General features: G+C 36.5%; 1 protein-coding gene across 1 annotated transcript; it reads right to left on the bottom strand.

Annotated features, from left to right (window-relative positions):
• Positions 1-725: 725 nt before the first annotated feature.
• On the bottom strand, positions 726-23,545 carry moxd1l (monooxygenase, DBH-like 1, like). The gene is given in 14 exon segments (XM_056445608.1): positions 726-1,105; positions 1,108-1,186; positions 1,269-1,377; positions 4,325-4,455; positions 6,851-6,910; positions 8,767-8,863; positions 9,807-9,895; positions 10,883-11,049; positions 11,150-11,252; positions 13,212-13,361; positions 13,444-13,527; positions 16,428-16,580; positions 19,052-19,198; positions 23,235-23,545. Coding segments are annotated over 14 exon segments (1,692 nt in total). The 5' UTR covers positions 23,502-23,545; the 3' UTR covers positions 726-1,049.
• Positions 23,546-25,351: the final 1,806 nt, after the last annotated feature.

Below are 25,351 nucleotides of genomic sequence, written 5' to 3'. Positions count from 1 at the left end.
GAGTGGTTATTTGAGTTACTGTTGCCTTTCTATCTGCTGGAATCAGTCTGGCCATTCTCCTCTGGCATCAACAAGGCATTTGTGCCCACAGAACTTCCTCTCACTAGGTATTTTCTCTTTGTCAGAGCATTGTAAACCCTAGAGATGGCTGTGCGTAAAAAAATCCCATTAGATCAGCAGTTTCTAAAATAATCAGTCCAGCCCGTCTGACACCAACAACCATGCCACGTTTAAAGCCACTTAAATCAACTTTCTTCCCCATTCTGCAGCCGATCCTCTTGACCATGTCTAAATGCATTGAGTTGCTGCCATGTGATTGGCTAACAAGCAGTTGGACAGGTGTACCTAATAAAGTGAGCCGGTGAGTGTATATGATAATGCAGTAATAACAAATTACAGTTGATGAGGGTTATTTTCGTGAGGGTAAAATATATTTGAAAGACCGATTTAAAACTGATGCAACCAATCTCATATTTCTGTTACACTGAAAAGATAACTGGAGAAAAGCACTTCCAGCATAAAGGGAGACAATTTCCAATGACAAGAGGAAATAATGACAGAATGTTCATTTCTGAGTGAACAAGCTGTTGAAAGTGTGTATAATTCTCCTGTAGAGGGCGCCACGTACAAATTTGTCATTTTATCTGTAAACAAATGCAGAAGTCTACTGTTTATGTGATGTGTACTTTTAATAATAATAGTAATATCAATGACAACAGCAATAATACAGTACAATTACTGGCATTTTATTGTTTTGATTACAAGACAGGGATGAACATATCAATTGGAATCATGCTACCAGTAAAGGCTTTCATGTTGTATATATTATATATAAACATATATATTTTACTGTATATATTCACTGTGAATCTACATCATCTTTAGTAAAGCATTTTAAGTAACATATAAGGCCCATTTTCTAATACAATACATTTTCTGTTCTTGTTTCCAGGCTGTTGAGTCTCGAATTTCTGTTTGTTTGGTTAGCTTTTAATCACAGACAATGAATGTAATGCATTACACCAGGTTTAGTATTTTGCTTGCACATTTCATGATGCCCACAGCACTGCCAAACACAAGAACAGTGATATAAAAGCCAGGTTTTAGTGGCGCAGGCTCTCACGCAGGGCTCGGGAGGGCTGACTTTGAGATCAGGAATCGTCCCATTGGTGATTGATGCTTTATTCTGGAATCACACATGGAAAAGTCAGGTAAATGTGTTGTAAAATAAGCAGTTACAGTATATTTAAAAGTGGTGTGACGCTTACAAATGAATCCGCGACTATGACTATCTGGTTGATTTTCTTCAGTGTTTGTTGGTATTCATTGATAGAGCTGTCATTCCAAGCTTTCGTGTTCATTATATTTAGCCAGGCTCTGAGAATGTGTCAAATAAAAGCAACATTAATATTAGGGCAGATATTAAGAGCTAAATGCATTAAAGGAATAGTTTACCCCAAAAAATTAAGTCACTCAGCCTTGGTGTGAAGTGTTAGGGAAAGCTACTGCATTACAATAGAGTTGCTAGTTGCTTTACTTGGATACTCTTTATGGTAAGTAATGCATTACGTTACTTTTGCGTTACTTTTTCTGACCTGGCTGAGGCTTGTGCTCTTTCAGACCTTTTTTTCTTTCTTTCTTTTTTTAATAGAGGAGTTCTGCAATTAACATCGCACTGTACTGTATAACCTACACCACTTAAAAACTTACTTACCTTCAAAAAACCACATTCAAAAATAATGTTTTAGGATAATTTTATCTGAGAACTTCCTGACCCCAAAGCTCTACATGCCGTATATACAGATTATTGAAAGTTTAAAGCAATGTGTTCACTACTTTTGGACTATTTGTCTTAAGTAAAATCAGCATCTATTGAGACTATAATCCCCTTTTCCTTTTCTTTGATGCGTTCAAAATAATGAACACGTTGTCTTCACTGCGTGATTCATTGTGACTTTAATTTTAATTCAGCTAATTATTTTTTAAAAGCTCATTAATTAAACTAAAAAGTAACTCGCGTTACATTTTCAAAAAAGTAACTCAAATATGATTACTCTAGAAAAATATTATTAATACATAACTTGCGTTACTTCTAATGCGTTAACCCCAACACTGCTGGTGTGTATGACTTTGTTCTGTCACTCTCAGAGTAGCTTGAAATTTGATCTTCTGCTGTTGGGTAATGGCGTTTTTTTTAAGCTTTCAAAAGTGCATAAATCCATCAAAAAACTCATAAATGCCACCAGGGGGTTAACACATGTACAGGGTTCATACGGTCATGGAAAACCTGGAAAAGTTATGGAGTTTTGACATGGCATTTTCCAGGCCTGGAAAAGTTTTGGAAAAACAGAAAAACCCACAAAGGTTTGGAAAAGTCATGGAAAACAGAGATCTGTATACTTGAATATAGGTTATTTACTACTTTTCTGCCCTTGGCCAATCACATACTCTCACATTATTAGTGTGGTGTAAGCATTATCTAAATCAATTTTACATAGATATAAATATTAGCTGAAACTAAATAGATTGCTGCGTGTTTTACGATATGCTGAACTCTTGAATGGATGTAAGTTAATATGACTAGAAAAGTTAAGTTGGTTCAACTAAAATTTAGGCATCAAGGACTTTATAAGGGTGTACTTAACACTAGGCTATCAGAACCCTGGGTCGTTTGACAAGTGTGAGTGCTGCGACTCACGCTCAGGCACGGTTCGGTTGGCCGGCCCTGGCCCGGTTGAAAGAGGTATGCCAGAGTGCGGTTCGTTTGGGCTTTGGCGTGGTACGCTTGTAGTAGTGTGAGTACAATGTGTGCCCGAGCGTGAAACTGCAGATGCAGCATCACTTTTAAGGGACTGTTTCATATAGATTTATTAATCATTCTTAATTTTCAATGAACGCAAACTGTCATCATTTATTAAAGACACAAACACCTCGCTGCACGTCAGCTGCACCTTCAGCAAAACTCCTAATACATGCAGCACGAGGACTTGCATGAAAATTTTCGAAGTGCTGGAGCTGTTCAGCAAAAGATTTGACTGTCTGTCACTGCATCTCAAATGACTTAAAATAATACAAAACAATAGAACTAAAGCAATGTCCACTGTGCTAAGCAAGAGCGCTTCTCTTCCTAACTGAACAGTCACATCATCAATGATGTAAGCAGGCTCAGGCTCGGAAAGTAAAAATACAGTATGAATGCAAGCCGAGGGGGAGAGGGGAGTGGGGACAATCACGCCTGGGCACAGTTCAAGGTAACCATGCCTAGTGTCACCCTAAGTGTACGGTCGCATCTTGTCATCCTTCAATTCAGAGATTTGAGATTTGAGTAGTTAATTTAAAAAGACATTTTTTTTGCTACAAAAACACAATGATACATTTCATACTGTCAGTCATGTGTTATCCACCTGTTGGCGTATGGGTTTGGTTTTAGGCCAGATCTATGCACTTTTAGAAGCTTAAAAAAAAAACTTTCCACTGCCCAACACCATTATTCAGCATTAAAGAACTGGGATAACGTTTAAATCATCTCCAACTTTGTTTGTCTGATAGAGGAAATACATTTTCATTTTTGGGTGAACTATTCCTTTAAAAGGAATGGTAACAGATTTCTTCAGTGGCCATGGCACATTTCTCAGATCCGAATTGAAATTTGCAAAACAGGATGTTAATTTCTCAAAACAATACATAAAAATATTAATACACCATGGATTACCCGCAAAACTCAGTCTCCTGCTCAAAATCCTTAGTTCATCTCTCAAAACTAAATTTCTGTGTCAATGATCAAGTCAGTGTCATTAGAATGACAAGTCCTTGTGTACGGATAAGACATTAGTCAAATTACTAATAATATAACAGTGTACTCTGGATGGGTGTTGATGTAAACTATGGTTATGTCATTGTGATTAAGACAATCTCTTTTGAGATGCATCTTCATTAGAAAAAAGTCAAGACTCACCTGGGGAAAATGTACCAGTTGTAGACAGATTTAGAAAAAAATGCAAATGTATAGAAAATGCATTAAGACAAAATATTATGACAACTTGTTCAAGCGTTTTGCATGTAAAGACGTGTGCCATAAATAAACGATTAAATGTTGTGTGAGTGAGACTATTCAAAGACCATTATAATGCATTTTGATCAACATGACATAAGCATTTGATAACGTAGGAAACAGCAGAGAATTGCACATAATCATCTGCACCTTGTTCAACGGAATGAGAAACTGATTGAACATGTATTGAGAATTTTCATTCTGATCTGAGAAATGTACCAAAGCGACTGAGAAAAACTAATTATAAATATAGGGAATAATAAATTTGATTACTCTGTATCTCCTGCTCCCATTTCAGACTGTAAAGATGAGAAATGAGGTAAGCTCACACAACTGCTCAGATTCATAGCTGGATAATAGAAGAGGTAAGCCAAACACATCTCGTCTGATGTCGACAGACCTCCCTGCGGCAGAAAGAGAGCCTGTTAAACATTCATCAAACAATACAACCATACAGTAAACAATACAACCAATCAATACAATTCTGTCAAGACTATCCACTTCATTAAGTGAAGTTTATTAATAAACTAATTTCGAGAGGATCACTTGATTATGATTGAACACTGCTGGTTCTGCATTAGCCATGTATGATCCACCAATCAGGCCAGTCCTAACCCACCATAAAGAGCCAGGGTTTCTCACTACAGCCATCTTCGATTTGAAGAATCCCCCCTTCCACCCCTACTTCTCCACCTTTCCTTTCATAGGGTGGCACGGTAGCCCAGTGGCTAGCACTGTTGCCTCACAGCAAGAACGTCACCGGTTCTAGTCCTTTAACAGGCCGGCTGTCATTTCTGTGCGTAGTTTCCATGTTCTTCCCGTGCTTGCGTGGGTTTTCCCCGGGTTCTCCGGTTTCCTCCCACATTCCAAAAACATGCACTACAAGTGAATTGATCAATCTAAATTTAGCACCACAGTCAAACTCTCATCCTGCAGCATATCTCTTCATAGCATTCATTTTAATCATCAGCTCTTATCAAGGGGGGAGTTGTCGAGATCTATCTGAGCTCAAAGCTCCCCTCTCGCCCTGCAAACAGGAGGGAGTCCAGGGCTCAAGGACCTTTTGGGCTCAGGGCTCTCTCCCGGGATCAATCATCAGCTAAGTGTGAACTCTTGAAACATGTACACAGACATTACCTACAGTATATGCTATAAAACTGCAGGTTAATGATGTCTGTATATAATAACTTATATGTTTATAACTATTAACATCTATACAATGGAAAAAATTACTTCTGTAGTCAACTTAAAGAAGGATATATTCCAGGGAAAATGGAGGAAATGGGTTGAATATATTTCAGTTATAAGACCTAATTTTGTTGCTTTAAACAAGGGGTCACCAATCTCGTTCCTGGAGGTCCGGTGTCCTGCAGGGTTTAGCTCCGACTTGCCTCAACACACCTGCCTGGGTGTTTCAAGTATACCTATTAAGACCTTGATTAGCTTGTTCAGGTGTGTTCGATTAGGGTTGGAGCTAAAATCTGCAGGACACTGGAACTCCAGGAACAAGTTTGGTGACCCCTGCTATAAACAAATAGAAGATGCTCAGCTGATAGATAAATACAGTATATGCTAATGTGTGTATACGTATCTGGTTTTATATATATTCATATTGTATTGTGTTATCCCCATGTGCATAATGAAGATGGTCATTTGAGATTATTCTGGAAGGAGTTATATTATGACATGCATTCTCACCCTGGATGTAAGTAGTGCTTTAATTTTTATTACTTTTATTATTAATATTATCTTTTTTGTTTCTGTTTTTTATTATTATTATTATTATTATTAAGTACTATTTATAGTTAGTACACCTGACAATAATGTACGTAAATTGTATATCACTTAAGGTCACATATTGAGATTCGAATGTATCTTAAAATGTTGTATGATTATATTCAATTGAGTGTTCACGATAAACAAAATAAAAAAATGATGTGATCCTTTTGTAAAGCTGCTTTGAAGTGAAGTTTCATAAACTAATTTCGAGAGGAGCACGTGATATGATTGAGCACGTCTGGTCACTCATCTGTAATCAGTAATAATCCAATCAGAGTGATCCTAGTTTACTATAAATGGATCATTTTCTCCCTACTGTTTCTATCTTCGTTTGGAAGAATCCCCCCTTCCACCCCATCTCCTCCTTTTCCTCCCTTTTCTAAAGGGGGAGCTCTCGAGACCTACCTGATCTCGGATCTCCTGATATGCTTATCGACCAGGCGGGAGCCCTGGGCTCAAATATCTTCGAGCTCAGGGTTCTCTCCCGGGACAGCATGCCAAACCTGCTTTATACGCCAAGCATATCTAAGTGGGAACTCTTGAAACAATCATTATTGTAAAACGCGCTATACAAATAAACTTGAATTGAATTGAAGACTATCACATTTTCTATTTAACGCTGACTTTAAAGGTCAAGTGGACACAGAAATAAAAATTCTGTCCTTATTTACTCCTCCTTTACGCAGTTTAACTTCCATGGTGGTTATGTTCCTTCTATAGATATCAATGGCTGCTTTTTTCCAGCATATCTTGAAAGAAATTTATGAAAAGTTTGGAACCACTTGAGTGCGAGTAAATGATGAGGAACTTTTCATTTCTGGGTGAACTATCTCTTTAACTATTAGATGAATCGTTAGTAGCTGTTTTACTGAATGGTCAGCAGGAAAATACAAAAGAGGAGCAACTTCTCACAAAAAAACTGCATCTACAATTAAAAAAACAAATAATGAGAGGTGAGTGTTGAAGCTACAGGAGATGTTCATGTTGAAGAAAACAGACAATGTGTGTAAATGTACAAACCTGTGTGAGTGTGTTGCGCTTTTCAGTATTGTAAGTGCACTCCACTAGCAGTTTGTCACCCTGAAACACCAATTTCAATGAAAACTTTAGTTCATTTGCTGTGGGTTATTATACAGTAAATGGTAATTATGCATCAATAAACAGAGTTTGTTTATAAAATTGGAAGTTTTGCTAATGTTTCTTCCGCCTACGAGGGCTGCATTTATGTAATAAAATATACGATAATAACACTTATATTGTGAAATACTGTTCCACTTTAAAATAATCCTTTTCTGTGGGAATATATTTCAAAATATAATTTATTATCAGTGTTCAATGTCATGTTATAGATTAACAATTATCCTAATATGCTGATTTACTGTTTGTTTTACCAGGTTACCATTTATGATCAATATACATACATACATACATACACACATACATACACAGTGCATCCGAAAAGTATTCATAGCGCTTCACTTTTTCCACATTTTTTGGAATTGAGCTTTCCACGGATCATTCTTGAGATGTTTCAGCAGCTTAATTGGAGTTCACCTGTGGTAAATTCAGTTGATTGGACATGCTTTGAAAAGGCATACACCTGTCTATATAAGGTCGCAGGGTTGACAGTGCATGTCAAAACACAAACCAAGCATGAAGACAAAGGATTGTCTCGAGGCACAAGGCTGGGGAAGGTTACAGAAAAATTTCTGCAGCTCTGAAAGTTCCAATGAGCACAGTGGCCTCCATCATCCATAAGTGGAAGATGTTTAACTACCAGGACTCTTCCTAGAGCTGGCCGGCCATCTAAGCTGAGTAATCGGATGAGAAGGGCCTTAGTCAGGGAGGTGATCAATAACCCGATGGTCACTCTGTCCTTCTGTAAGACAACCATCTGTGCAGCAATCCACCAATCAGGCCTGTATGGTAGAGGGGCCAGACAGAAGCCACTCCCCATCTGGAATTTGCCAAAAGGCATCTGAAGGACTCTCAGAACATAAACAAAATTCTCTGGTCTGATGAGACTAAATTTGAACTCTTTGGAGTGAATGCCAGGCGTTACGTTTGGAGAAAACCAGGCACCACTCATCACCAGGCTAATACCATCCCTACAGTGAAACATGGTGGTGGCAGAATCATGCTGTGGGGATGTTTTTCAGCAGCAGCAACTAAAAGACTAGTTAGCATAGAGGGAAAGATGAATGCAGCAATGAACAGAGACATCCTGAATGAAACCTGCTTCAGAGTGCTCTTGACCTCAGACTGGGGCGACGGTTCATCTTCCAGCAGGACAATGACCCAAAGCACACTAAAATATCAATAGAGTGGCTTCACAACAACTCAGGCAATGTCCTTGAGTGGCCCAGCCAGCGCCCAGACCAAAATCCTATTGAACATCTCTGGAGAGATCTGAAAATGGCTGTACATCGTCGCTTCCCATTCAACCTGATAGAGCTTGAGAGGAACTACAAAGAGGAATGGGCAAAAATTCCCAAAGACAGGTGTGCCAAGCTTGTGGCATCATATTCAAAAAGACTTGAGGCTGTAATTGCTGCCAAAGGTGCATCAACAAAGTATTGAGCAAAGGCTGTGAATACTTCTGTACATGTGATATTTCAGGTTTTTTATTTTGAATAAATTTGCAACAATTTTTTGACTTTTTTCAAATAGTTATAGGGTATTATGTGTAGAATTACTATATAATAAATATAGCTTAAAGGGGCTAATAATTTTGTCCTTAAAATGGGTTTTAAATTTTTTATTAACTTTTATTGTAGCTAAATTTCCTCGCTCTGTTAAACATCATTTGGGAAACATTATAAAAAGAAAAAAAAAAAAAAAAGGGCGGGGGGGCAATAACTCTGACTTCAACTGTATATTTAATATTTTTCCTTGAAGCCTCTGTAAACTTCACTGTAATCGTTTTTAGCACTCACCAACTTCACTGTCCTAGTTTTGCCCAAGTTTGTCACTTGCTGGAATTCAAAATTGTAGTTTTCATCCACAGCTAGAAGATCAATCTGTTTTTCTTCTCTGAAAGGAATACGAATTTTACCGTTAACATGGTACAGGGAAAAATGATTGAACAGAAAAGGTGTAGAAAGGCAGTGAAGCCCAGACAGCAGCTGAAAAATTCTGTATTATTCAGCAACCCTCTGCCCTAGTAAGAGCAGCACATAATAACTTGACTTCTAGTTGATCATTTGGAAAAGTAGCAGAAGGTAGATTTTTCAGATGAATCGTCTGTTGAACTGCATCTCAATTATCACAAATACTGCAGAGGACCGATTGGAACCCGCATGGACCCACGATTCTCACAGAAATCAGTCAACATTGGTGAAGGATAAATCATGGTTTAGGATTACATTCTGTACGGGGGTGTGTGAGAGATCTACAGAGTGGATGGCAACATCAACAGCCTGAGGTATCAAGACATTTGTGCTGCCCATTACATTATAAACCACAGGAGAGGGCAAATTCTTCAGCAGGATAGCGCTCATTCTCAGTCTTCAGCCTCCACATCAAAGCTCCTGAAAAGCAAAGAAGGTCAAGATGCTCCCAGATTGGCCAGCCCAATCACCAGACATGAACATTATTGAGCATGTCTGGGGTAAGATGAAGGAAGAGGCGTTGAAGATGAATCCAAAGAATCTTGATGAACTCTGGGAGTCCTGCAAGAACGCTTTCTTTGCCATTCCAGATTACTTTATGAATAAGTTATTTGAGTCAATTCAGAGATGGATGCAGTCCTCCAAGCTCATGGGAGTCATCCACAGTATTCATTCTTTTTCCATTTCACCATGCGACAAGACTTTTGTCAGGTAGTGTATATGTTTAGATAATGTTTAGACCTCTATTAGACTTCTTTTAAAAATGCTTGCTACGGTATATAGTCTTTTGCTGACTGTTTGTTAGACAATTTAAAAAACATATACAATGATAAAAAAATAAAGGTTCATTGGTCAGAAATGTTTACCTGAAGTGTCCGACTCGCACTTTGCGTCCTGCTAAGTGTGTGTGCATCATCACAGAAAACACCTGAAGATCATTTGGTGTCTTCAGTATCTGTAGAGCACAGAACACAAAACATCATCCAGAGACGTCTGCCTTTACCTTGTGGGAATGTGAGTAGCTATACATTTACTACACATACAGTTGAACACAGGAATTAGCTGAGAAATACCACATTAACAGAGCAAGGGAATTTTTCCACAGTATTTCCTGATATATTTTTCTAATGGAAAAAGTTTTGTTTCTTTGAGTTTGGTTGGAATAAAAAAATCTTTTTTTAAAAAATTGAAATGTAAAAACAGCTAAGGTCCTTATTATTAGACCGATGAAGCCCAATGACAAAACATCCGCTTGGTGTGTCCTGGCCTTTAAGAAGTTATTTTTATCAATAGTCTACAGAACAAACCACTGTTGTCCTACGACTTGTCCAAATAATCTAACTTGCCTAGTTAACCTAGTAAACCTCAAGGTAAATAAGAAATTCTAAGAGTTCAGTCAAAGCAGCATGAATAAGCATTCAGCTACAACGCCCCATCGCCCCCAGCGATGTGAAAACACATTTGTTTAGCTGTGCTATGTCCGACAGATCACACTATTATGTCTTTCTTTTCTTTTTCATTTTTTATAACCTGTTCTAACACATTTTAATCTGTTTTTAATTTTTTTTTTATTCTTTGTAGTATATATTTTCTTACACTAGTTACTTTTATTCTTGTTTATGTAAAGCTTCGAATTTCCTTTGTGTATGAAATGTGCTTTATAAATAAACTTGCCTTGCTTAACCTTGTTAAGCCTTTAAACTACATTGTAAGCTGAATACTGGTATCTTGCAAAACAAGTAAAATATTATGTTCAGTCATCATAGTAAAGACAAAAGAAATCAGTTAATAAATTATGTTTAAAAATGTGTTAAATAAATCTCTCCTTTAAACAGCACTTGGGAAATATTTAAAAACAATTACAATTTTACAGGAGGTGAAAGAATTTGTCTTCAATTGTATGTAAATGTGTACATCTTATATATCTGTATACTGTATATACCTTGGAAATATAAGTAGTGTCACACATCCCATATGTGAGGAAAGACTTGGCTTTGGGAGGAATGGCGTATGAAGGAATCACTGCTAACCCCGTCATCAAAACACCCGCATCATGTTGACGAAGTTCAGACGTATAATAGAATCGCAGACCTGAGCTATCAACTCGACCTGGGAGGAGAAAAGATAAAGCAGTGTTTTACTATTACAAAAACCTTAAAAACAGTCATTCCTGTGTGAAATGTAACATCTCAAAGCACTACCGGCTGACCTTCAGTTTTATTAACATTGTTGTAATGCACCTCAAGCCTGTAGAAAAAATCGCCAACATTTCCTCCTATCGGAAGTCCTGCCACTTCAGGGAATTCAAAATCCTTCAAATACATGGAATTGAAAAGGTTATTACCATTTTTGAGAATATCAAATCAGTTTAATCAGTAAATTTTCCTCATTTAGAAATAGTGAGGATGAGGACATTTGTGGAGTAAGAAGTTACTTCTTTTAATATTGTACAACAAAAGCTTAGTTTAGGTTTGGAAATAATACTAATGTCTATGGTAACATAGGAAACTGTAGAGTAGAGCTGAACAATATATCATTTGAGCATTGATATCACAATGTGTGTATGCGCAGTAGTTACATCGCAGGATTATTTATTAAAAGATAAAGATATAATTTTTTTGATGACCATGTTATTTTACATCCAACTGTTCAAATTCTGTACTTAAATACTGTTTGACTCTCTAGAAAATCATGAAGCACTGTCGTATTTATATCATTTATGCAGATGCACTGCATAGAAAAAGACTTGATCCTCTCAGTCGATCTAAATGAATGAAATCTTTTCGAATAGAGCTATTCAAATCATCTGTTGAAATTATATTTAATATATCGCAGAAAAACTAAATATTGTAATATCAGATTTTTCCAATATCATCCAGCCCTACTGTAGAGTGACTGTAAAAGCTAAAATATATTCAACTTTATCAAAAGAATAATGAATTGTGGGATATGCTCAGCTTGAGAATCCAGTTCTTTAACGCCAGGGCTGTGCAATATGACAAAACTTATCATATGGACAAAATAAAAAGTCTCTCATTTCATATTTTGTTTATTTGCCGTGTCATTAAACAAACATTATTTATGGTCCTTTGGATGACGACAATCTGACAACCATGGTAATATCTTGAAAGCAATGTTTACATTTTGTTTTTGTTTTTTTGCAATATTTTTTGTTGTGCCTGTAATCAGTAGTTTTTGAAAATAATTTTATATTTGCTTCACATTAATTTATATTTCTACACTTTTAATCAAACATTTGCCCTGACGTTCTATTTTTTTTTAAATTACATATGAATAAGTACAGTCATATAACCCTGCGTCCCAACACCAGTTACTCACTGAAGCTAAGCAGAGCTGAGCCTGGTCAGTACCTGGATGGGAGACCACATGGGAAAACTAGGTTGCTGTTGGAAGTGGTGTTAGTGAGGCCAGCAGGGGGCGCTCATCCTGCGGTCTGTGTGAGTCCTAATGCCACAGTAAAAGTGAAGACGACACTATATTGTCAGTGAGTGACGTCTTTCGGATGAGATGTTAAACCGAGGTCCTGACTCTCTGAGGTCATTACAAATCCCATGGCATTTCTCGTAAAGAGTAGGGGTGTAACCCCGGTGTCCTGGATGGTTTTTGGCCAAGTACAATGCGATCCTGGATTAACATCTATGCTGATCCTGGAACATCATTTTTGTTATCTGAGTAATCCATACCTATTTCCTACCCTATAATTCAACCATAACTGTAAATTAGTCCCAAAATCAGAGGGGAAGAATAATTAGATAACAATTATGTAGAAGTGCATAAACTGTATGCCTAAACTTAACATAAACTGTAAACGTAACCTTTAATTCTGATTGGCTGATTAAAATGCTGTTCTAGGATCAACATAGATGTTAATCCAGGAACATGACCCACTTGGCGAAATCAGGTTGGCGTAAATATAATGACTATATCTGATTGTAACTTTAACTTGATTTGATTGTAATGCAATAATGTGCTCCTTTCCTAAAGCTGCTTTGAAGCAATAATTACTGTAAAAAGCGCTATAGAAATATACTTGAATTAAAAAAAAAAATATATATATATATATATATATATATATATATATATATATATATATATATATATATATCAGAATATTGTTGTCTAATATCGTGATATGAGATTTTTGTCATATCGCCCACCTTATTTAACGGTATAAGTAACTCTGCATGAAATAGTATTAGACCCCTCTTTAGATTTGGATGATTAAAACCCCATTCACAGAAAAGACGAACCCCTCCGCCAACTCCCCACACTGCAATGGTCTCCATACACCCTTCAATTTTCGTGTAACACTCCCACTCCGATGGCTCCGTCACCATTGGCGGGCAGCGGTATAGCAGCAGATGATGCACCAGGTCATAGTTGGTGATTACCGGCTCAATCTGGAGATTAGAAAAGTAAACTCTGATGAAAATGTGTGACAGATTGGTGGATAATTAAACTGTGAGAAGCTCATAGACTCACCCGATAAATGTGCTGTTTGCTGTCGAATGTAGGCGCTCTTGCAATTTTGCAGTGGTAGTAGGTTTGGTTGGCTGGTAGCATGAACTGGAATGATTGTAAAAGCAAGTATCTTAAAGGTCCCATTAAATTACTTTTTTTTGTTAATATCAGTATGTTAGTTTTAAGGATATCTATAAGCTAGTGTGCTCCAAAACAGTGACAAAATTCGCGTTTACAATATATAAAACTAATATAAACATGTAAACCTTGTAGTTTGTCATTTTCCGCTTAAATGGATCAACTTTTTTATTTACGTCACCTCATACTTCAATCTTGACCAATCAAATGCACTTTAGTATCTGACATGCCCCGCACCCTTCAAGACGCTTCTCATTTGCTTATCATTTAATGCGATTGACCTCAACCACTCTCACTGGAAGAGCTGTGGTAAAACAAAACGCTATTGGCTGTTTTTAAAATGGGAGGGGCTACACTATCCCACCCTCTCTTCATTTTCGGGAAAGATTACAGCAAACATCAAATAAAAAAATGCACATTTTAAAGCACTTTTAAAATAAAAAAGTGAAATTTCACGCTTACAAGCACTGATCTACTTACTATACACAAAAAACAACCATTCCAAAGTTTAAGATCAGTAAGTATTTTTTTAAATGTATACTTTTACACAGTATGCATTAAAATAATGTTTTTAATAATATTTTACAGTAAAGTAATTTGAAATGTTTCTGAAATGCTGTTTAAATGTTTCTTTGAATGTTACAGTCATCCATAAAATCCCTAAATTCATTACAATTTCTCCAAAAAACATTTATGTAAGAATATTAAATAAGTCACTGGATATTGTGGGACTGTTTTGGCTAGCACAGTACCTCTCGACTGAGCAACTGGGGTGGTGGTTCCCATTTTTAAGAAGGGTAACCGGAGGGTGTGCTCCAACTATAGGGGAAAGTCTATGACAGGGTCCTAGAGAGGAGGATCCGGCCGATGGTTGAACCTAGGATCCAGGAGGAACAATGCGGTTTTCGTCCAGGCCGTGATACACTGGACCAGCTCTATACCCTCACAAGGGTGCTCGAGGATTCATGGGAGAATGCCCAACGAGTCCACATGTGTTTTGTGGACTTGGAGAAGGCATTCAACCATGTCCCTCATGCCATTCTGTGGAGGGTGCTGTGGGAGTATGGGGTCAGAGGCACTTTGTTAAGGGCTGTCTCGACCCTATATGAACAGAGTAGGAGTTTGGTCATCAATTCTGTTCATCATTTTTATGGACAGAATTTTAAGGTGCAGCCTTGGGGTGGAAGAGGTCAGATTCGGGGACCACAGGATTTCATCTCTGTTAATTACAGACGATGTTGGCTTCATCGAACATGGCCCTTCAGCATGCACTGGGGCGGTTTGCTGCCGAGTGCAACTCGGCTGGGATGAGAATTAGCACCTCCAAGTCCGAGGCCATGGTGCTCCACCGAAATGTCCCACCAGGAGGAGGCCTCGGGGAAAACCCAGGACATGCTGGAGGGACAATGTCTCTCGGCTGGCCTGGGAACACCTCGGGATCCCCCCGTAGGAGATGGAGGAAGTGTCTGGGGCGAGGAAAGTCTGGAGTTCTCTCCTAAGACTGCTGCCCCGTGACCCGGCCCCGGATAAACGGATGAAAATGACATGACATATTTAATATTAAATATTCTATTTGGTATATTATTATAACAAATAAGAATATTAAAATGATTTCTGAAGGATCCTGTGACAATAATGATGCATTACTAAATGAAAATTTCCTGGACAAGAAATTAGTTGTCCTCTTACTGTACAGGTGAGTAGTGCATTATTATAGTATTAACAATACGCTCCATTCTAATATCTGCGCTAACATTAAATAATTTTCCAAAATTTCAGAGGTCAACACAGCTGAATGAACTACCAACTATTTAAGCATATGTTTTACATAGTGGATGCCCTTCCAGCTGCAACCATGTACTGCAAAACACCCATACACACTCACATTCACACTCATACACTACGGCCAATTTTGCTTATTCAATTCAGCTATTGCACATGTCTTTGGACAATGGAGAAAACCGGAGCACCCGGAGAAAACCCACGCCAACACGAGGAGAACATGCAAACTCCACACACAAATGCCATCTGACACAGCCGGGACTCGAACTAGCAACTTTCTTGCTGTGAGGTGACAGTGCTAACGACTGAGCCACCATGCCGCTGCTTTAATATGCTCTAATCTAAATAATGGACTAATTTCTTCTTGATAATATGATGTTTTGTCATTTTCTTCATTGATTAAAGGCAGGAAGTTTTAAAAGTTGGTCTCGAAATTTTGATATTACAACAGAAATATTGATATTAAGATAATAATTCAATAAATTCAGTTGGCAAACAAATGTTAGCCGATACGGCTAACCAATAAACATAACAATAAATATGAATATTGTGATTATAATAGAAAATAGGCATTTCTGTGTGGAGAATTACCAAATGAAAATGGAGCATGTTCTTGGTGTGTTGCCGTGGGTTTTCCTCCAGGTGCTCCGGTTTAAGTGAATCAGGTAAACAAAAATTGGCCGTAGTGTACAGGTGTGTGGGAATGCGACAGTGTGTGGGTGTCTCCCAGTGCTGGGTTGCGGCTGGAAGGGCATCAGCTGTGTAAAACATATGCTGGATAAAGTTGGCGGTTCATTCCACTGTGTGACCCCTGATAAATAAGGGATTAAGCTGAAGCAAAATGAATGAAAGAATAATATGAAATTTTCAGAGCCTGATAGCAATACAGTGAACATCTGATTCCCGCTGCAGAAAACAAGTCAAATTCAAAGCATCTACGTCATCTTTTCGCTAAATATTTATCAAATTGCAATTTTGATTTCCTTTTTTACAGAGATATGATACGGCCACCAACCTATTATGCATCCATAGATAAAACAGGAAAAAAACCAACTATTTAAACAAATAATAATAATTTGACTTACATTTTCCACAGTTATGTCAAAATATGTGGCGTTTGAAAGGCTGACGCGAGGCATGTACTTCAACAGGTTCACCTCCTTTGTGCCCCTTTGGGTCTCATGGTATGAGATGTCATCAGTCTCTCCATATGCGTAAATCAGCTTCATGGGAAGATTCTGATAATGCAATAAAAATACTTTTACTGGATGTGTAAATGAACAACGAGATGCACCATTATACACACTACAGTTAAACAGATAGTTCACCCTAAAATGAAAACTGACTCATTATTTACTCTCCCTCAATACTTTCCTTATTCTATTGAGCCCAAAAAAGATGATATTTTGAAGCAGGATGAAAACCTATAACCATCGACCTCCATAGAAGTAATAACAAATACAATGGAAGTCAATGGTTACAGGTTTTCAGCTTTCTTCAAAATATCTTCTTTTATGTTCAACAGAAGAAATACAAACAGGTTTGGAAAAAATGAAGGATTACATAATCAAATTCCAGAAATCAAGTGCTTGTGATCAGAGTAAATTACATATAAATATATACTCAGACTACATGTAAACATGACATATTTAGATAATTTCAGTAAGTTGTTCACAATTCATTGATTGTACAAATTTCTCCTGTTTTTTTTTTCATATAAAAACCTGCCACATATATGCTAGACATTTGTGAATCTTCTGCAAGAGGTGTTTATAATGTATGACATTAATACTCTCATTTGTATTTCTAGTGTTCCAGTGATATTGCTTTTCTTTTTTTTTTGATACTGTTATTGTAACGTTGCTGATTTCTAAATGTACAGTACTTTAATTTCATGTAAATGTTTTAAAATCATAGAATGCAATTTGGTTTTATTCAGTGTTACTTTCAACAAACACTACAAGGTTGCATAAGGCTTTATCAGATGCACTGCATATCTTCATGGTCAAATACCAATATTTTTTGCTGTCAACATTGTGAAGTATTAACTGTCCATACATACATTGCTATTTAACAAGTAGCTGTTGAGGTTCTTTTTGCTGATAAAGATTTTACATTTTTTGCAATTTGTAAAAATATTTTCCCTATACTGGGTTGTGGCTGAGTAAAACATATGCCAGAATAGTTGATGGTTCGTTCCACTGTGGCGACCCTTGATAAATAAAGGACTAAGCCAAAGGAAAATGAATGTAAGTAATGCAAAATTTAAAATGCGTTGCTCTGACTACATTTTATTGCAAGTTTCAGATCACAAATCCATTTGGGGGTGCTATATATATTTTTGCGAATAAATAATCTGTATACGGTGGCTCAGTGGTTAGCACTGTCGCTTCACAGCAAGCAGGTCGCTGGTTCGAGTCCCGGTTTGTCCAGTTGGCATTTCTGTGTGAAGTTTGCATGTTCTCCCCATGTTGGTGTGGGTTTCTTCTGGCTGCTCTGGTTTCCCCCACAGTACAAAACATGCAGTGTAAGTGAATTGAATAAACTAAATTGGCCTTAGTGTATGAGTGTGTGTGTGTGAATTGAAGAGCGTATGGGTGTTTTTTAATACTGGGTTGTGGCTGGAAGTGCATCCGCTGCATAAAACATATGCCAGAATAGTTGGCGGTTCATTCCACTGTGGCGAACCCCTGATAAACATGGGATTAAGTCGAAGGATAATGAATTAATAATCTGATATTCGTTACTTAGGATGTGTTTTGTTGTATGTTACAGATACACATCCTTCTTATACTGTACATCGATGAGTTGGCGTGGCTTGTCGTAATCATCATCTTGTGATTAACTGACCGAAACCCAAACAATAAGAAATGTAAGAGAAAAATGCATCATGGCCTTGTAGTTTTATCATGATTTTACATTGCTTTAACTTTACAGTTTTGTGGAACTGTGCTTCACCAGACTCAAGCGCTCTGAATCACAAGTACAGCATCGTACAAGGTAAGCTACTGAGCAAACTGACCACGCCCGAAAGTTGTCCATATGCACATAAACAGGCAAGGTAAACATATCTGATTACAAATCATAGACACCATTAAGTTGCTTTGTGGTATTAATTTGATTTTGTGCAAAGAACTGCATAAAAATAATTAATAATATGTCCTTGTAAATATCATTAGTGTGAAAAGGAACATAATTTGCTGCCCCTAGTGTTCACTTTACTTAGAAACTGCAGTCAAATGTATGTTGAAGTGCGTTTTTGTGGTTTTACAAAACTGTAAGCTGAAGCATGTATTTCAAATGAGCCTGTTGTGGTCATCTGTAAATGGTTACAATTCATAAGTAATCTACCCTGCTCAGCTAATGCTAACATATACTTAGCCATGTTTTGATTTAGATTTCAAGGAGATTTAGAGTTCAGGAGTTCTCAAGTACAGACGAGAGCTTTTGACAAAAGGACGAGCAGTTTTGTTAGGTACAGAAGTTCTCTGAAACACCCCCTTATCCCACTGGACCAGCACAGAGTGGATTACCTTACTTTGCTGGTTTTGTTTTGTAATGCCGTAGTTTCACCATCATTGTTTTCTGGATACAACTGCATAGTATATCTTACAGTAAAAGGAGGGGGAGGGTTACGCAGCTAATGTTCTTGAACTACTTTTCTTTGTAATGAGTATAACAAATGCATTCTATTGTTAAACAGGCTTACGGTGACGGGTAAATCATTTTCATCACAGGATTCAATGGACCGCTGAAATTTCATGACCGTTTTCCCATCAGACTCGTTTAGGGACAAGAGTTTGTAGTTTTGTTTCTGGTCTACCACAGGCATTGAATTTCCCAAGGCATGGCGGTCCTGTATAAAGAGAAATGAAGGATGAATGGGCACACAATAACAGGCGTCTTTTTTATGATTGTGTTAATGAACAATCACCCCAATCACCTTTCTTGATAGGTCAATACACTTATCACCAACATTTGGAAATATTTTAGGGCATATAGTGTGAAAACAAATAAAACTAAATCCAATTTATTTGATTTAAAAGGGACAGTTCACTCAAAACTGAAAATTACCTCATCATTTGCTCTCCCTCATGTGGTTTTATGAGTTTCTTTTTTCTGTTGAACACAAAAGAAGATATTTTGAAGAATGCTAGTTGCTAAAACCAATTGACTTCCATAGTAGAAAAAACATACTATGGATGTCAGTGATTGCCAGCTACCAGCATACTTTAAAATATCTACATTTGTGTTCAACAGAAAAAAAGAAGCAAACAGTTTTGAAACACCACTGAGGAAAATAAATATTTGTAACATTGAATATTATATTTCCGATGTGTATATGAAATACATATCACCAACCCAGGCTCATTCTGAAACGTACCCCTATTTACTGGACATTTCTGGAGAGCACCAAATACGTCCCAGGACGTACTCTTTTTTTTTGCAGTTTTTGTTTTCGCGAATCCACCAGAGGCCACTGTGTACGCTTTTAAGATCTCAAATTTCTCTCGTGAGTGCTCTTCTTGAGTAAATCCACCAGAGGCCGCTGTCAACTGACAGATCCACCCTCTTTCTTACCTAAACCCAACCAATAGTGTTTTCAAAAGCACAGATTGACCTGCCCACTCACTTCCCTAAACCCAACCGACAGTGTTTTCAAAAGCAATCCAGAAAAAGAAAAGCCTGATTTTTACTACGTTTTCAGATTTTACTACATTCTCACCCTGTTATTTACTTGGTTATTTTATTTTTTAGCTTTTGTTTTTGTCTTACTTGCTTTTTGGAACGGTTCTTCAATGGACTCAACCCTGTTGTCACGGTAAACTCTGATCCACACCACAAGTCTGCTAACATATGTGGCGAGCCACTGGACAAACTGTTAACAGCGGGAAAGCCATCCATACGGAGTTAAGCGGTCAGCTGGTAAGCGCGAAAAGGAATGGTGTCATACCACCCCATAGCGTTTGTTTTAAAGACAAAATGTAGCCATACTGTACGTAACTGCCTACATATTTCGCGATCTCCAGAAATGTATTAAGGGCCACGTGTTCAGAATGAGCCTATGTTACATATCACAATTATATGTGCAGTTACGGCGGTTCATTCTGTTGTGGTGACCCCAGATAAATAAAGGGGCTAAGCCAAAAAGAAAATGAATAAATGAATGAATGAATGTGCACTTCCAAATACAGTGAGTGCTTTCTAAAAAAATTCAGTTTTTTGACAGTGATTCATCATAGTACCAAGCACCGCGCTACGCACATAAAGATAAGGATGACCGCCTATTAAAAGAGGTCTCCTGGAGTCCCTTTTCCTGCTCCCCAAACACATACTTGAAAATTTAATAGGCTACTTATTTATAAAATGTAAACATTTTCACCTGAATTGACATGGCTAAAATATGAATGGAAAATGTTGATATTTTTTGTAGGCGTGTTGTTCAATAACACTTTACAATAGAGCTCTATTCGTTAACATTCGTTTAACTAAACTAACTATGAAAACTACTTTTAAAACATAACATTTTTCCTAGTAGGTAATGTTAATGGTGATGTGATTTCTTAGTTAAAGTTGTGTAGTTACTAGTTACTTAGTTTACTTGTGTAAATGTGTGTAAATTGTGTAAATTTCAGTAATATTATTGACTAATATGAAAATGTTCATGTGATTTATTTACAATACAGTTACATATATTTAGTTACAATACAAAAGTCATATTTTCTGTCTTTTAGTAGACATATTATATGAGACTTGCTTCGTTTACCAAACAAGTGGATTTAATTGGATTTGCATTGTAAACATTAAATAAAAGTTAAGTAGGTATTATTTTTTATTTCATATTTAAAGTTTTTAGTACGAGAATTCCAAAATCATTCTGCATAAATCTGCCGATTTTTTTTTTTTTTTTTTTTTTTTTACAAAATTCTCTGCAGGTCAGTTGCTACCGTAAGTAACGTTACCATATCTTCAGTAACAAATGTAGCTTATCCTCACTGTTGATATGTGTATTATACCTGTTAAATTACACTGTAATAAACAATTAGTTGACTTTTTTAAAAATGTAAGTACACTTGTTGGTTTAAAAGTGATTTGTTGACTTTACTTTAAAAAGTAAGTAAACCTATTACCTTAAAATTATTAATTAAATGAACACTGTGCATTATTATAAACATTTTGTTAAATCAACTTAAGTTACAATCGTTTTACTTACTTTTTTTCCAAGTAAAGTAACCGGTGTTGGATAAAAAAAGTAAAACATTAAAATCTTAATCTTAAGCACATACTTTCACGTTAAAAAGTAACTTGGTTAATTAACAAAGAAGAACATTAACTAACATTAACAAAGATGAGGAAATACTGTAATAAATGCATTGTTTGTTCATGTTTATATACTAGTATTCAGGTTAAAATACTAGTATTGAGAAAAATGAATCGTGATTAATTGCATCCAAAATAAAAGTTTGTACTGTGTATGTCCTGTATATGTAAGTTTCTCTACTGTGTATATTTATTATGCATATATAAATACACACAGACATGCACATATTTGAGAAAATTTTTATTTTTATACATGTTTTTATACATGTATACATGGTTTTATACATTATAAATGTAAATATTTAGATATAAAACATTTGTATGTGATACAAATTATATATAAATTTAAATCTATGTAAAAAAAAATTGTATAGACCATTTTGAGGGATGTAAAACAATGGTCCCCACATATTTCTTGTTTTACATATTTAATTTCTATAGCTTCCGAGAATCCAGAATAAGCCGCATGTTATGAGAGCTGTTTTACCATTAAGTTATGATTGAATCGCCTCTTGTTACAGTTATGAAATAGTTTGATAACAAGCAGGAAATGTTCATGGGCCAATGACATCACCATATTGAAATGGTCTATAGTTTTGTTTCTATGTACAGTATGTACGTGTATCACAGTTGAAGTCAGAATTATTAACCCCCCTTTGAATTTTTTTTTTCTTTTTCAAATATTTCCCAAATGATGTTTAACAGAGCAAGGAAATTTTCACAATACGTCTAATAATATTTTTTCTTCTGGAGAAAGTCTTGTTTGTTTTATTTCGGCTAGAATAAAAGCAGTTTTTAATTGTTTAAGAGCCATTTTAAGGTCAAAATTATTAACCCTTTTAAGCAATATTTTTCCCGATAGTCTACAGAACAAACCATCGTTATACAATAACTTGCCTAATTACCCTAACCTGCCTAGTTAACCTAATTAACCTAGTTAAGCCTTTAAATGTCACTTTAAGCTGTATAGAAGTGTCTTGAAAAATATCTAGTCAAATATTATTTTCTGTCATCATGGCAAAGATAAAATAAATCAGTTATTAGAAATGAGTTATTAAAACTATTATGTTTAGAAATGTGTTGAAAAAATCTTCTCTCCATTAAACATAAATTGGGGAAACAAATAAACAGAGGGGGGGGGGGGGGGGGGGGGGGGTAATAATTCTGACTTTAACTGTATATTATGTCAAAACAAACTTTTATTTTTTTAGTTTGGATGCAAGTAATCGCGATTAATCTTTGCCCAGCACTACACTCCAAAAAAATGGTTCCCTGGGTTTACAAAAATATTAGGGTAAGTGGCTTAATTTAAACAAATTAATTAAATTTGGTAATGTTCTTAATTTGTTTGTTTAAATTTAGCCCATATCAATTGTTTGCAAAAACTTACCTTAAAAATGTTGTATATCTAATGAATCAATTTTTTAGTGTGAATACATTAACTAATACAAACTTATTGTGAAGTGTTACTGATAATGACTATGAGACTAACAATGTAAGTTAGATGTATGCGCACTGAACTAGATCTAAAATCTAAAATCAGTGCCTTATTTACAGTTTTCAGTCTTTACCGTGAAGTAAGTGCCTTTGTCGTCAACTCCTCCAATGACAATATCAGCTCCAGTCATTCCTCCATTAGGGCTCAAGCCGAAACTGATCCAGCCGCTGGTGTTGACGGAGAGCTGGAATAAGATGGTACCCTGGATCTTATCAAATCCCCACTTCAGCTGCACATTGTGCTTCAGGTCCAGGTGTTCAGAGAAAGGCAGAAGAGGGTCTTCCTGAGCCCAGAACTGCTGGACGGAAAGCAAAAGCAGGACGAGAGACAAAACGCTCATGTTACCTTTTCAACAGGTGCCAATGAAAACTGCTGTGTAGTGTCTTTATCAGCTCTGTTTATACTGTAAGGCGTCTGTAGCCTGCTCACCTGAATCACAATTCTCCTCCTCTCTGGCTTCACGTCACCTGAAAACAACAAGAGAGTTTGTGGTCGGCTAACTTTCATGTTCTTTAGCAATGAAGAACATTATATACAAAATATGACTCTTTATTGAATTAATGTTTGCTTTGGAAGCAGAAACAATTGCTGTGCTCAGAGTAGCAAATGATGACTGTGGCAGAGATTTAATACTTAGCCATTTATTAGTGATGTTACATAACTTAAAGCAAATATTTCTGTTGTTGTCATTTCAGTAATCTCACATCAAAGCAAATGAGCAACAGAGATTTATGCCAAACAGAGCATGTGAAAGAGTGATCAAATATTCAATGTTGAATAGAAAGAAAGCTTTAAGGAATAATACTGTATGTGTGTAAGAGTGTGTATATGTGTAATTACTGATAACTACACCATAAAAATTAAAGCTTTAACTCAAATAAAACAGGCCTATTAACATTTTTTAACTTATTTTCAGTTATACTTTTTTTTTTTTTTTTTTTACTTATTTTCACTTTAACTTTCCGTAGAGACAAAAATCACCTTCAAAACTTAGTCAAGACTTGCTCTAAAATTATTGGTTTGCCTCTGTGGAGTTTAGCAGAGTTACATGAACAGCAAATAATCACCCTGCAGTCCCAGACTGGTTACTCACTGAAGCTAAGCAGGACTGAGACTGGTCAGTATGTGGATGGGCGACCACATGGGAAAACTAGGTTGCTGTTTGAATTGGTGTTAGTGAGGCCAGCAGGGGGCGCTCATCATGTGGTCTGTGGTCTGCAAACAGGGGGTTGATAATTCTGGCTTCAACTGTATGTTTTATGTCTGTGTGTCTTGTTTTAGTGTTTTCAGTTCATTTTAGTGACGCGTTTCTAAAAACAGATTGCACACTGCTTATTTTCCTTATTTTGCAAAAGCACACAGTTTTGTTGTTATTGTGAGTGTACACAAAAAAGTAGACACTTAACAGATTCGAATGGTGTAAAACACTCACTTGTGTGACCAAAATCAACAAAGTATTATTAGTGTCTTGATGAGAAACAATAACTGAAAACAATTATCTGAAAAAATAACATAAGAAAAAGGAACCGATAAGAAAAGAGAGATGCTAATCATGCTGCGGTGATCTGGAGGCCTCAGAGGGTTAAATAGTCTAGCTCCTGTTTATCTAACCAACCTTCTGTCTCGCTACAATCCAACTTGCTCCTTAAGATCTCAAAACTCAGGGCTTCTGGTAGTACCTAGAATAACAAAGTCTACTAAAGGAGGTTGAGCCTTCTTGTTTATGCTACTAAACTCTGGAATAGCCTTCATGATGGTGTCCGAGGCTCAGAAACACTCTCATTAAAACAGGATTAAAGACCTATCTTTTTAGTACAGCATACACGCAATGTATCACATAACGGTATGATGCATGAGTGGGCTTGACAAACCACCTGTAGGACACACTCCTCCTGTCGTAATGCACCAGACATTTTGTTGGAAATACTTATTAGCTTTCTATGTCTGTTTTTAGGTTTCTTTTTATATCTTTTGGGACTTGTGGAGCTGCGCATCGATTGATTTACTCTTCAGTGTTTGAACTTTCAGCAGTGAAATTTAAACCACACTGAAGTCAACTAAACTGAATTTCAACTCTCAACACTGGACTGACGCAGTTTCAATTTACTAGAACTTCTATGTTAAGATGCTTTGACACAATTTACATTGTAAAAGCTCTTTAAAAATAATAATGAATTGAATTGAATATAC

The sequence above is a fragment of the Danio aesculapii genome, chromosome 20, assembly GCF_903798145.1.
Source record: "Danio aesculapii chromosome 20, fDanAes4.1, whole genome shotgun sequence".
NCBI classification, from domain to species: Eukaryota; Metazoa; Chordata; class Actinopteri; order Cypriniformes; family Danionidae; genus Danio; species Danio aesculapii.
The sequence above is the reverse complement of the archived record's forward strand: the minus strand, read 5'-3'. Positions and strand labels throughout refer to the sequence as shown.